The 12,213-nt window shown below is 52.8% G+C and overlaps 3 protein-coding genes across 3 annotated transcripts in view; all 3 read right to left on the reverse strand.

Annotated features, from left to right (window-relative positions):
* The window catches only part of LOC138243066 (uncharacterized), a 100,873-nt gene that overhangs the window by 54,281 nt on the left and 34,379 nt on the right, over positions 1-12,213 (reverse strand). The window lies entirely within an intron of this gene.
* Positions 1-12,213, reverse strand: part of LOC138243060 (uncharacterized) — a 41,106-nt gene that overhangs the window by 27,289 nt on the left and 1,604 nt on the right. The gene's annotated exons all lie outside the window — the stretch shown is intronic.
* LOC138243069 (uncharacterized) overlaps positions 5,925-12,213 on the reverse strand; it is a 48,026-nt gene continuing 41,737 nt past the window's right edge. Inside the window, exons 2-6 of the mRNA XM_069198580.1 lie at positions 9,048-9,100; positions 8,571-8,903; positions 8,030-8,303; positions 7,452-7,736; positions 5,925-7,129 (exon numbers count right to left, since the gene is read on the reverse strand). Coding sequence (XP_069054681.1) covers positions 7,652-7,736; positions 8,030-8,303; positions 8,571-8,903; positions 9,048-9,090 — 735 coding nt within the window. The 5' untranslated portion in view covers positions 9,091-9,100 and the 3' untranslated portion in view covers positions 5,925-7,129; positions 7,452-7,651. The remainder of the gene's footprint in view (positions 7,130-7,451; positions 7,737-8,029; positions 8,304-8,570; positions 8,904-9,047; positions 9,101-12,213) is intronic.

Here is a 12,213-nt window from a genome sequence, read left to right on the forward strand (position 1 = left end):
CCAGGTGTGTGCGTCTCTGATTGGTTCCTAGTAGCCATGAAGTCCTCTGGGAAGGTCCTGTCCCAGTTTCTGAATGTTCAGGTACAGTCCAGCTGTCGGCTCAGAGTGACCTCAGGCTCCAGGGAGAGGGGCAGTTCAGGCTGTCAGGGGGAGATCACGCTGAGTAAATACCCTGCTGGTAGTGACTCTCCAGCCCAGGACCAGTCTGGGTTCCTGCCAGCTCAGAGTGACCTCAGGCTCCAGGGAGAGGGGCAGGTCAGGCTGTCAGGGGGAGATCACGCTGAGTAAATACCCTGCTGGTAGTGACTCTCCAGCCCAGAACCAGTCTGGGTTCCTGCCAGCTCAGGCTGGGAAGTGGAGACGCTGGTCATATCTTCACGTCATCTCCACTTGGACCTGTCTCAGCTCCTACTGGGCGAAGACACTGACTCCAGGCCTCAGATCTGATCCTTCACCTCCCTCAGTGATCATTACAGTCAGTTTTAGAGTAAAGAAGTCCTGTTAAGCGATTGTTTTGTTGACTTAACATCTACACTCTCTTACTGTGTGTAAAGATACTGATCTGTTGCCTCACAGATGTGGTCTTTAAAATGTCCTGGAAGATCCTGCCATGTTTTTATTTCTAAATTCTCTCAGAGTAGCAATTTCTGTTCCAGCCCACTAGAGGGCGGCATGACCCTAAAGTCAAGCGGGGGTCTCCTGTCTCCTGGTCCTGCTGGGGGCGCTGTGTCTACAGCAGGGGTCTCCTGTCTCCTGGTCCTGAATGGGGAGCTGTATCGAACTCGGTTGTTCATTGTCATGATCCATGACACACACACACACACTCTCTCCCCCTGTCCTGTCTGGACCTCCGAGAACGAGCTCCACCCTCCCTGCCCCTGCGGCCCAGCGACCTGCTCAGGGCTGAGGCCAGTGCTGTGTCGCTGTCTTACTCTACTTCCTGTTGGCCCACACACACCTACGCCAGCGCAGCCCCCCGCCCCTTCCTGCCAGCCCACACAGACTCTCTGTCCCCTCTGCGGGCCGAGCCCCCCCGTCTCCCCCCTGCCTCTTCACCCTGCGTTTCCAGAACTCGCTCAGAGCCTCCGGCCTGATTCGCGCCCAGCAGGACGAATCGCGGCTCTTTCATCGCAGACCCCCAGCCGAGGAGCCCCCCGGTGTCTCTGGTGTCGGCTGTGTCCACTGCGCGCGGTCGCAGCGGCGTGGGGCCTCCCTCGGCCTGGCTTCCCGAGGGGGAGGAGAGGGCCGGGCTGGCGTTTCTGCGGGGAACAAGGTGGGCACACGCAGCTGGGCACGGCCTGTGTTTATTTCGGCTCACACGCGTGGCTCGTACACGCTGTCTCCAGTCGAAACAAACACAGGGCTGAGGCACACGGGGGACAGAGGGGGCTCTGGGCCTGCGGTCCGCAGAGCCGATCCCTGTGGCTTCGGGTCGGGTGGGATACTGGAGCACGAGGAGCGCTCTCTCTTCGTTTCCGGCCGGACTGCAGCCCCGAGGAGGGACTAGACGGGCCTCGTCCTGCGGACGTCTCTGTTCCTGGGGGCGGCCGGGGGAACGGTCTCCTCGACGTTATCGTACTGCGTCTGATCGCCTGGCGCCGCCTGCAGGGGGGCGAGACCACAGGGAAACCAGGAGTGAGAGGCCAGATCAGCTCAGCCCCTCTGCAGCCTGTCCTGAGCTCCCCCTGCTGGTGTCATGTTCACACACCCTGGACAGGACAGCAGTCCATCACAGGACACACACACTCACACTCACACACCCTGGACAGGACACCAGTCCATCACAGTACTCACACACCCTGGACAGGACAGCAGTCCATCACAGGACACACACACACTCACGCCCTGGACAGGACAGGGCGTGAGTGTGTGTGTGTGTGAGTGTGTGTGTGTGTCCATCACAGGACACACACACACACTCACACACACCCTGGACGGGACACCAGTCCATCACAGGACACACAGACACACACCCTGGACAGGACACTAGTCCATCACAGGACACACACACACACTCACACACACCCTGGACAGGACACCAGTCCATCACAGGACACACAGACACACACCCTGGACAGGACACTAGTCCATCACAGAACACACACACTCTCACACCCTGGACAGGACACCAGTCCATCACAGGACACACACACACACACACACACCCTGGACAGGACACCAGTCCATCACAGTACTCACACACCCTGGACAGGACAGCAGTCCATCACAGGACACACACACACTCACGCCCTGGACAGGACAGGGCGTGAGTGTGTGTGTGAGTGTGTGTGTGTGTCCATCACAGGACACACACACACACTCACACACACCCTGGACGGGACACCAGTCCATCACAGGACACACAGACACACACCCTGGACAGGACACTAGTCCATCACAGGACACACACACACACTCACACACACCCTGGACAGGACACCAGTCCATCACAGGACACACAGACACACACCCTGGACAGGACACTAGTCCATCACAGAACACACACACTCTCACACCCTGGACAGGACACCAGTCCATCACAGGACACACACACACACACACACACACTCTAGAGCCAGTTTTCCTACCATGAGCCCTCCAGCCTGTCTCTGGACTGTGGGAGGAAACTGGAGCCCCTGGAGGACACCCACACCAACATGAAGGGAACATGCAGACTCCACACAGACAGCACCCCAGGTCCATCATTGAACCCAGAGCCCCAGCACGGCTGCCCTTTAGATTTTGCGATTCGTTCTGCTGTCGTCTTGTGATCTAGAAAGTGTAACGTCTGAATTACCCGAATGCTGGGCTGACGTCTTGCCCTCGATCTCTTCCGACAGGCGACACACAGCTCCGGAGCTGTAGGGAGACGTTGCAGCAGGAGGTTAGGAAGACCAGGACACAGCAGCTGGCAGAGCGAACACCAGCTCTCACAGGTAGGATCCCTGTTCCTGGTGCGAGAGGTCCCGTCGTGATTCACAGTGCACGGAGCTGGACACGGTCCTGTCCAGCAGGGCCGAGCGGCCGTACCGTCTCTCGCGAACAGGCAGTAGGCGCAGCAAGAGGACACCAGGGCGCTCAGAGGCAGAGCCGACAGCAGGACGAGCAGGCAGGACAGCTGGAGGTGAACGGGTGGGGAACGCTCCGGGCCTCCTCCTGCCACAGACAAGGAAACAGCCCTCAGGGGACCGGGACCGTGTCTGGGTCACCTCACCGAGCCCCAGACTGGGAACCTCTCTGATGAAATCCCATTGTGCCAGAGTATTGGCTTCAACCACAGGGCTGGGCAGCCTGTTCCCCACCCCCACCCCCCTCTGTGTACAGTAGAGCCTCCTGTCCTGACTGGAGGAGCTCACCCAGCTGTGTCTGGAGAGAAGCCAGGGTATCGGCTTCAACCACACTGCTGGGCAGCTTGTTCCCCACCCCCACCACCCTCTGTGTACAGAAGAGCCTCCTGTCCTGACTGGAGGAGCTCACCCAGCTGTGTTTGGAGAGAAGCCAGGGTATCGGCTTCAACCACACTGCTGGGCAGCTTGTTCCCCACCCCCGCCCCCCTCTGTGTACAGAAGAGCCTCCAGTTCTCAGTTTTAAATGTCCTTCTATGTATCTCACGCTGACAGGAGCCCAGGACACCGCACGGTAAAGAAAAAGTGGGGTTGGTCGTTGAAATTAGGGGGGAACTGTAAATCTACTGCATAAACCCGACCTCAGCACAACGTGCTGCTCTCCCGGAGGGCTGACGGCAGATGAACGATTGTATTCTTGCCCGCAAAACGGATCAGAGAGCTGAGGACAGAGCGATCCGCGCTGAGGGGCGGTGGCTGGGGCTCACCGGGGAAGACGAGCTCCGTCCCGTTTCCGAAGCTCAGCCGCCCGCCGGCTCTGTCGGCGCAGTAGTACAGCGCCCGGTCGGACTCCGTCAGGTTGGCGAGCGTCAGGCTGACGGAGAGGGTCGAGGGTTCGAGGACGAGGGAGAGGCGAGACCGGTACCCCTCTTCCACCTCCTCCCTGACCTTGGAGCCGCTGACCTGACCGACGGCGGCGATGAGAGGCATCTCCAGGGGCCGCTGTATCATCCACAGCGTCTCCTTCAGGTGCCTGATGCCGCAGGGCAGGGTGACCGTGTCTCCGGCTCGGACCCGCAGCTCCACGACCGCGGCCGCTTCGGCCCCGAGCCCCCGCGTCATGCAGACATCTGAGACAGGAAACTCGCGTCAGTCCTTTTCAGACACCGGCAGGACGGGGCTGGCGGGCTGATTTCAGATCCGGCCGGGTACACCGCTCGCTAACAGGACAGTTACAGAGGACCGAAGCTCATCGGTGCGGTTTATTTCAGACTGCTGGCCTTATGAAGTACCGGTTCGGACTGGCACCCAGAACTAAGAGGGAAACACGTTTCACGCCCCGTTGCTGTTTCAGGAGCGAGGATGCCCCGCTTATCAAGAAGAGAACAGAAATAAAACACGATTTTGCTCATCAGAGTCGCTTCCGCCGCACAGCGAATCCAAAGCAGCGCCCTCGGCCCCAGCGCGGCCCGCCAAGCGGCTTGAGCGCCGCACGTCGGTCCGGTCCGGTCCGGTCCGGCCGTGCATGAACCCCGAAGAGGCGCAGTTGACGGGGACGCTCGCCTACTCACGGGTGAGGAAGACCAGCGCGATTCTCGCCGCCGCCGGCGCGTCCATCTCCTCCCGGTCCAGGGGCAGTTAGTCCGGGGCGGTGGCTGGGCTTCAGACCACCAGAGACGACGACGTCTCGTTTCCTCTGGCTGGCCGTCCCAGCCGCCTGAATAGCCCCCTCCCCCCCAATAAAAGGGCGTTTTTTTCCACCGTTGGCGGGTCGCGCAGTTCAGTCCGGACGCCGGCCTTCGACGGGACAGAGCTGTTGCAACCAGGGAGCTGCGCCGTCCGGACCCCCGAACTGCTCCGACGCCCTTTGGTGGTGGTGGTGGGGGTCGTGCATTCGCAGAAAAGCTCAATAAAACCAGATCCCAGCGGCTCAAACGGGGCTGGAGTACGCAGCGTGCGGGAGCTCTTGGGGTGGATCTTCACACGAGTCAGACCTGATCTCCCCCCACCGGAACTTCAGCGAGCTGAGTTCAAAACCACAGCAAGGACTTCACCCAGGTGTAGCGGGGGCGGGCTGCTGGCCTGTGTCTCTGGTCACAGGAAGTCCACAACTGTGTCTTTGTGCATCACACACACACACAGATACATCCTTACACAGGCTGGGGACATCACACACACACACAGATACATCCTTACACAGGCTGGGGACATCACACACACACACACACAACGCGATGCATGACAAGGACCTGGCGCGTTTCTGTGACTGTGGGTGAATTTGTGAGATCTGATTGGGATAAAGGACGTGTTTGTATCATTAATCTGTTCATTGTTGTGGCTAAATATTTGATCCACAAACGTGAATGGTCTATCACTGCTCCCTCTATTAAAGCTGAATTCCCTTTTTATTTACATTCTGTTAGAAACGTACAGAACCAAAAGGCGAGACATACAATGGAAATATGTTTTTGTTTTTAGAGTTGTGAATTCCCCTGGCTGTGAAGCGACTATTTCTGTATCTGTTTCATTATTCTGTCTCCGTGTTTTTTTTGTATTTCTGGTGTTCAAATAAAAACATATTTAAAAAGAAAATACAGAGACGCTCTTTTTCTTTATAAGATCACCTTGAGGAAACGTGTTTGAGGCGTTCAGGCTCAGCCGGCACAGGAAAGACCGTGTCGTTTCTGCTCTCGGACACGCGTGGGGCGGAACGCGTGCGAACCAGTGTGGAGACCTCGAGTCTGCTTGTTCTTCGTAGCCCCTGTGTGTGTGCGTGTGCGTGTGTTGTGACTTTTAAAAGTCAGGAACTGAAATAATTATAATTAAAATAATCCTCACACGACATAGCGCTTTTCTCGACACTCCACTCAAAGCGCTTTACAGGTAACGGGGATCCCCTCCACCCCCAATGTGCAGCCGCACCTGGGTGATCTTTTATTTCTTTAAAATAAAATTAAAGCAAAACATTGATTTTAATAAGTTTCATTTTTAAAACATGTGGATTAAAAAGTTAAATTAGAAACTACTCAGTGCAGCCCTAAGTCCTGCCCCTACTGCAGTGTAACTTTCAAGTTTGGCAGCAGCACATGAAGGTGTCCTGAGGGCAGGTTTTTGTCCAGATGCATCTTTACAGATCCAGCGCTGAGGGGCTCTGTCAGCAGGGCTGGGCCCAGTGGAACCAGCAGAGGGAAGGTCCCAGTCAGTACCCAGGAGCTGCCACTAGGGGGAGGCAGAGTGTCAGGGCTGCCTGGGTCCTGAGGCTCTCTTCCTGATCTCTTCCATGTTTTGTTCAAGGCAGACTGGTGGTCTTTGTTCAGCTCTGCAGCAGGCAGGAGAGGGGCCCCTCTGTGTGAGGGTGAGGCTCCTGTGGGGAGAGTCGCCCCTGGATGAAGATCAGGCTGGTGGAGGTGGGGAAGAGCTCTGTGGGTCCAGGGGGTCTCTCTCTGATCAGTCTGTATCCCCAGTACAGCAGGAGAGCTGGGAGTCCCTTCACCTTGACAAGAGGAGTGATCTCCCCACTGTGACGTCCTGGGCTTGGCGGTGTCTCTCTCTGTCACTATCAGACAGCAGAGCCTCTTCCAGACTCGACTGGTCTTCAGGGTCAGCTGGGGTCGACCCTCCACTGAGCTCCTGGACTGTCGATTCTTCTTCACCTGCAGGAGGCAGCTCACCCTCCTCACCCTCAGGATAATATCTTGAGTCTGTCTTCTGCTCTGGGTCTTTCACAATAACTGTGCCTGAAGGGATTCCTGCAGTAACACTGGGAGAACTGGATCCACTAGGAACTGGAGCAGATTGATTCATCACTGGAACAATCTCATGTCCTGGACCATAGTCTTCCTCCATGCGCAGGGACACAGCATCACTGAGCCTCTCAGATCCCTCAAGGATTCCATTTTCTTTATGGATATTAATATTGTTGCTTTCAGCTGGTATCATGTTTCTCTCCTCTCTCATCTTCCACCGTTTCTGACACACAACAGCACCCAGTGCAGCACCCATCAGCACAGCCACTATCGCAGTGATGACTAAAACAATTCCAAGCCATGACACCCTCCACATCTCTGAAAACACAAGAACAGAGACAGTCACACAGAGGGCAAACCCACAACAGCAAGAAGGAAAAGAAAAACTATCCAGCAGCCGCTGTGTGAGAGTGTTCTTGCTGCCCAGTTTCACATCCCAGCTCAGTGCCCGAGAAACACCAGGAGAGGAGCTGGAAAACTGCCGTCTCTGAAACACCAGCTGACACACTGGACCTGTGTGATCGGCTTCAAACCACAGGAGAAAATCAGCACTGAAATAGCTCAAGTATTGTTTCTTCATAAGAAGGTAAGTTCAGGTGGAGATCAGTTTAACTCAGTTTGTCCTGTAATGAAGATTCACCTCCCCCAGTGACAGTGACGATCGCAGTGCTGATGGTGTTTCCCTGAAGGTCCCTCACTGTGTAGCTCCCCTGATCAGCTGGTGTGAGGGAGCGCAGTGTCAGAGAGCCGTCCTGCACCCACACTCTCTGCTCGTACCCGGGGCCAGGGAGCCCTGCGCTGCTCAGTAAGACTCTGGGAGACTGGGCAGATCCTGCAGGGTCAAACAGCACCTCCACTGGAGCAGCAGTGTGGAGAGGGAGAGTCAGACTGTCTCCAGACTGCAGGGTGAGGACTTCTGATCGAGCTGAAATTCAAGGAAAGGAGCAGAGTGAAAGAATGATGCAGACAGCAATTCATCAGCTGTAAAGACTGCACTCACCCAGAGGAGACAGTATTGATCACATTTAAGTCTTGAGATTGAAGATAGTTTCAGAACAGCAACACTTGTTTAGAGTTTTAAGTTATAATATATAAAAAGTACCGTAATGTAAAATCCTTCAATGTCAGGTAATCAATACCTAATCCAATACCTCCTATTGACCCCACACATGAGGGACTGACACTGGTGAAAGAGTCACACTGGAGCCCCACTCTCACCTCCCACAGTGACGTGGACAGTGCTGATGGGGGTCCCCTGGGATGTCCTGCACTGTGTAAGTGCCCCCGTCTTCAGCTCTCACACTGGAGATCTTCAGCACCTGGTCTTGAACCTTCAGCCTGCTGGAGTCTGGGGTCACAGTGCTGTCGAGCACAGAGCACAGCCTGCGAGACTCTCCCCCCTCAGGCCTGAACCACAGCTCTACAGCCTGCTGTGTGCGCAGAGGGACACTGAGGGGGTCTCCCCAGGAGAGACTGATGTTGTCCTCGTGTCCTACAGGAAGACGTGACAAGTGATCGGTCAGTCACATGGTTGTGTCCCAGAATTCCCCCTCAGTCATGGCCAGAATCAGGTGAAAATATCAGCCATGATCTTGGGACAAAGAAGAAGAAGTTTGGAAGAAGAAAATGCAAACAGATGCTGTTGCACCCTAGAGAACAAAGAGGACTAACAACCGTAGGTCCGGTTAGTTGTCAGGAGTCATGGATCACTGTCCTGTACACAACCGAGTGTTCAGATCGCAACAAAGAAAAAGATTACCTAGAACTGTGAGCTTCACATCTCCGAGGAATTTTCTCTTGCTCTTGTCATCCACAAATCGACACTCGTAGATATCTTGATCCGAGAATGTCATGTTATGAAGGATCAGGGAGAAATCTCCATCTCTGATCCTCTCTCTGGACAGCTCAGCGCTGTTCTCGAACCCTGGGTAAGTGTGGATTTGGCCACTGTTGAACTCCAGCACACGGCGGTCAGCTGTCTCCCACTGGATAATCTTTCTCTCCTCGGGAATATGTCTGTAGGAGCTCCCATCACAGGGCAGAGCGACTGTGTCCCCATACAGCCCAGACACAGGGAGGAGAGCAGAGCACACTGGGAGACAGAGGACAGAGACAGAGAGACACTTCAGCTCCCTTAAAACACACAACAGTGAGACACAGCTCTCTGGAGGTGACTGTACCTGCTTGTGGACAGCATTTCTTCACAGGCGAGCGAATGACAACTCTGATCTCTTACCTTGAGACCAAAACACCGTCAGGACAACACCCAGGACCGTCATGATGAGGGACCTGCAGTAAGATTGCAATATGAGTGAGGCAATTCAAGCTGAAAAGAAAACCAGTGTCCCAGGTGGTTTAAATAACCAGTTAGGAAAAATACAAAGTAAGAATGTTCTTTGTAAAATGATGAAAAGACACCAGGATCCAGCTACAAGGAGCACAGTAACATGAACACATACAATGTAAAATGTTCTTCCACACTAGAACAGCAAGAGAAACGTGCACACATTTTCACTTACAGTGCCTTGCACAAGTATCCAGACCCTTTAAAAGTTTACTGATGTTGCTGGATTACAAAAGACATTTTTCCAGTCAGTGTTTGGACTGCAAACAGTCTGCATTTAAAGATAAAACCAGTTATCAGCTGACAAATATTGTCACGTCAAAACCTGAAATACAGCGCTTGCAGGAGTATTCAGACCCCACTCATTAATATTCGGTGGACCGACCTTTTACCACAACAACAGCTTTAAGTCCTTTAGGGTACAGTAGGTGTCTGCCAGTTTACCACACTGGTTAGCAGTGAGCTCCGGCAGTATGACCGTAATGACCACAATACGAGCTCTCACAATCTGGAGTACCAGATAGACTTCACGCACTGATCTCACCCAGAACACTGCGCTGATACAATAAAACGCTTACTTGACCCCGGGCTCTGCCTAAACTCGCTCCGCTTTGATGGAAAAAAAGTGTGAACTAACTAGCAACAGAACTTAGATCTCTCCCCCGCTCGTAACAGTGTAAAATAAGTTTAATGCTGGTACAGCTGGGCCCTGCTTACCGCAGAACAGCTGCCTTTACGAACTACAACTCCCATGAACGCACTGGGCAACTTCCGTCTTTCATAGGCGAGTGGGAGGGGCAGTCACTCACTGCCGAGGGGAGGAGCTCCTTTCTAAAGTTTATTTTCTAGAAAATTAGAAAAGGCCATGCCGTCTTCCCCGGTCTCAAACGTTTACTATAACCTCACACGCTTAAACAACAGAATGGTCTCTCATATTACTACAACACACTTTTCACCCAGCGACTCGACACGACTCGCAAACGAGGGTCGGTCTTCATCTGTGACAACACGCAGCCCCTGAAAATACACTTCAAAACAAATCTACACGCTAAATCCTTAAACTGGAGCGGTGACAGCGGTAAACGAAACTCCAGACCTTTTAAAAAAGAAGCTCATTACTTTGGGTTTACAGCTCTGCCTTTGACACTGTTGACCATAACATCTTACTTTCTCATCTCGAGACTGTGTTTGGAGTCTCTGACACTGCCCTCAAATGGTTTAAGTCTTACCTCACTGATCGCTGTCACTTTGTCTCTCTCAATGGGTACAGGTCTGAAATTGGTCTTGTCAAGTCTGGTGTCCCTCAGGGCTCAATACTGGGCCCCTTGCTCTTCAGCATTTACATGTTCCCACTTGGTCAGCTTTTAAGATCACATGGCCTCAGCTTTCATTTTTACGCTGACGATACTCAAATATACATCCATACCAAACCCGACACTGATGTGGCTGTCTCTATTCTATCTAATTGTATCTCTGACAAAAATTTGGATGACTCAAAACTTCCTTCATCTTAACTGTGACAAGACTGAAGTCATGCTTATTGGTACCCCCCATCAACTTCGTAAAGCCAGTCCTGTAACCCTGTCTGTAGATGGCTCTGTACTTGAGCTTCAATCAAAATTGAAAAACCTTGGGGTGATATTCGATTCTGGCTTAACATTCGACCCACATGTACAGCATACTGTCAAAACATCTTTTTTTCACCTTAGAAATATCGCAAGACTATCCCCTATGCTATCATTAACTGTGGCTGAAAAGCTGATCAACATATTTGTATTCTCTCGAATCGACCACTGCAATGCTCTACTCCCTGGGGTATCTAAATCTACTCTGAACAAGCTGCAGTATGTCCAAAATTCAGCAGCCAGAATCCTGACCAGGTCTAGTGCAAGTGTTCACATTACTCCTATCCTGGAGTCCTTGCACTGGCTTCCGGTCAAATTCCGCGTTGACTTTAAAATCCTCATGCTCACCTATAAGGGGTTACATGGTTTGGCACCTCACCCCTCTGCTTTTCTTAATACCACCTTCCACGGTCTCCTCTATTGTTATTGTTGTATTGTTGTAATTATAATTGTGTCCTATCTTGTGAAATCTTCTTATTTATTGTTGTAGTCTTCTTATTTATTGTTATTGTCATCCCGTAAAGCGCTTTGAGAAGCCACCTTTAAAGGCGCTATATAAAATAGTTTTTTATTATTATTATTATAACTGGTTCTTATAATAATAAGAGCCTTCTGACACTTGAAGAAGGCTCCACGGCCGAAACGTTGTGTTCTCTTTCTTCTTTTTTTCAGCATGGAATAAACCTATTACTTGTTCCTTTGCAGCCTACGCATGCTGACGCAGCTGCCCACCTGAACTATTATTATTATTACCTACAAAATCAGACAAACACCTCGGGGGGTTTGCAGAGATGTGTGCAGGCTGGTAGAGAGGCGCTATTCTACTGGAGAGTCCAGGTCCATTCTCAAGGGCCCCAGTCATCCCAGTCACAAACTGGTTTCCCTCCTACCGGCCGGTAAACGGTACCAGAGCATCCGGTCCAAGTCCGACAGACTACAGAACAGCTCCCACCTCCAGGCAGTCAGACTGCTGAACAGCCGGCCTGCGGCTCCTTCAGCTCATCCCCCGCCCTGGATACACGGACACAGCTGTCACTGTATTGGGCACAACTGGACCACTGGGACACTGGGACTGCACACACCCTGGACACATCGCAGCTGGACTCATATCGAGTTTTATTCCATTTCTATTACACCTATCATCATGTAACCTTATTTTCGTAACCTCAATTGTGTGATTTTTGTGTTTTTGCGATTCTTGTGATTTTTTTGAGCTCGCAGAAAAGACACTTCATTGCCAGCAGCTACTGCTGCACGCTGTCTTGTGGTGCGTTTGAGAGACAAACTTTGAGTTGCTTTGATTCATTCCCCTCCCCTGGTTGGTTACTCGTGTAAAACGCTGGGAATCTCCTTCGCTGAAGATCCGCACCCTGACAGACCCCACCTCGCCTTCCTGAGCCCAGAGACCGGCCGGGTACTGGAGTACTGGAGTC

Source organism: Lepisosteus oculatus, chromosome 14 (assembly GCF_040954835.1).
Source record: "Lepisosteus oculatus isolate fLepOcu1 chromosome 14, fLepOcu1.hap2, whole genome shotgun sequence".
NCBI lineage: Eukaryota > Metazoa > Chordata > Actinopteri > Semionotiformes > Lepisosteidae > Lepisosteus > Lepisosteus oculatus.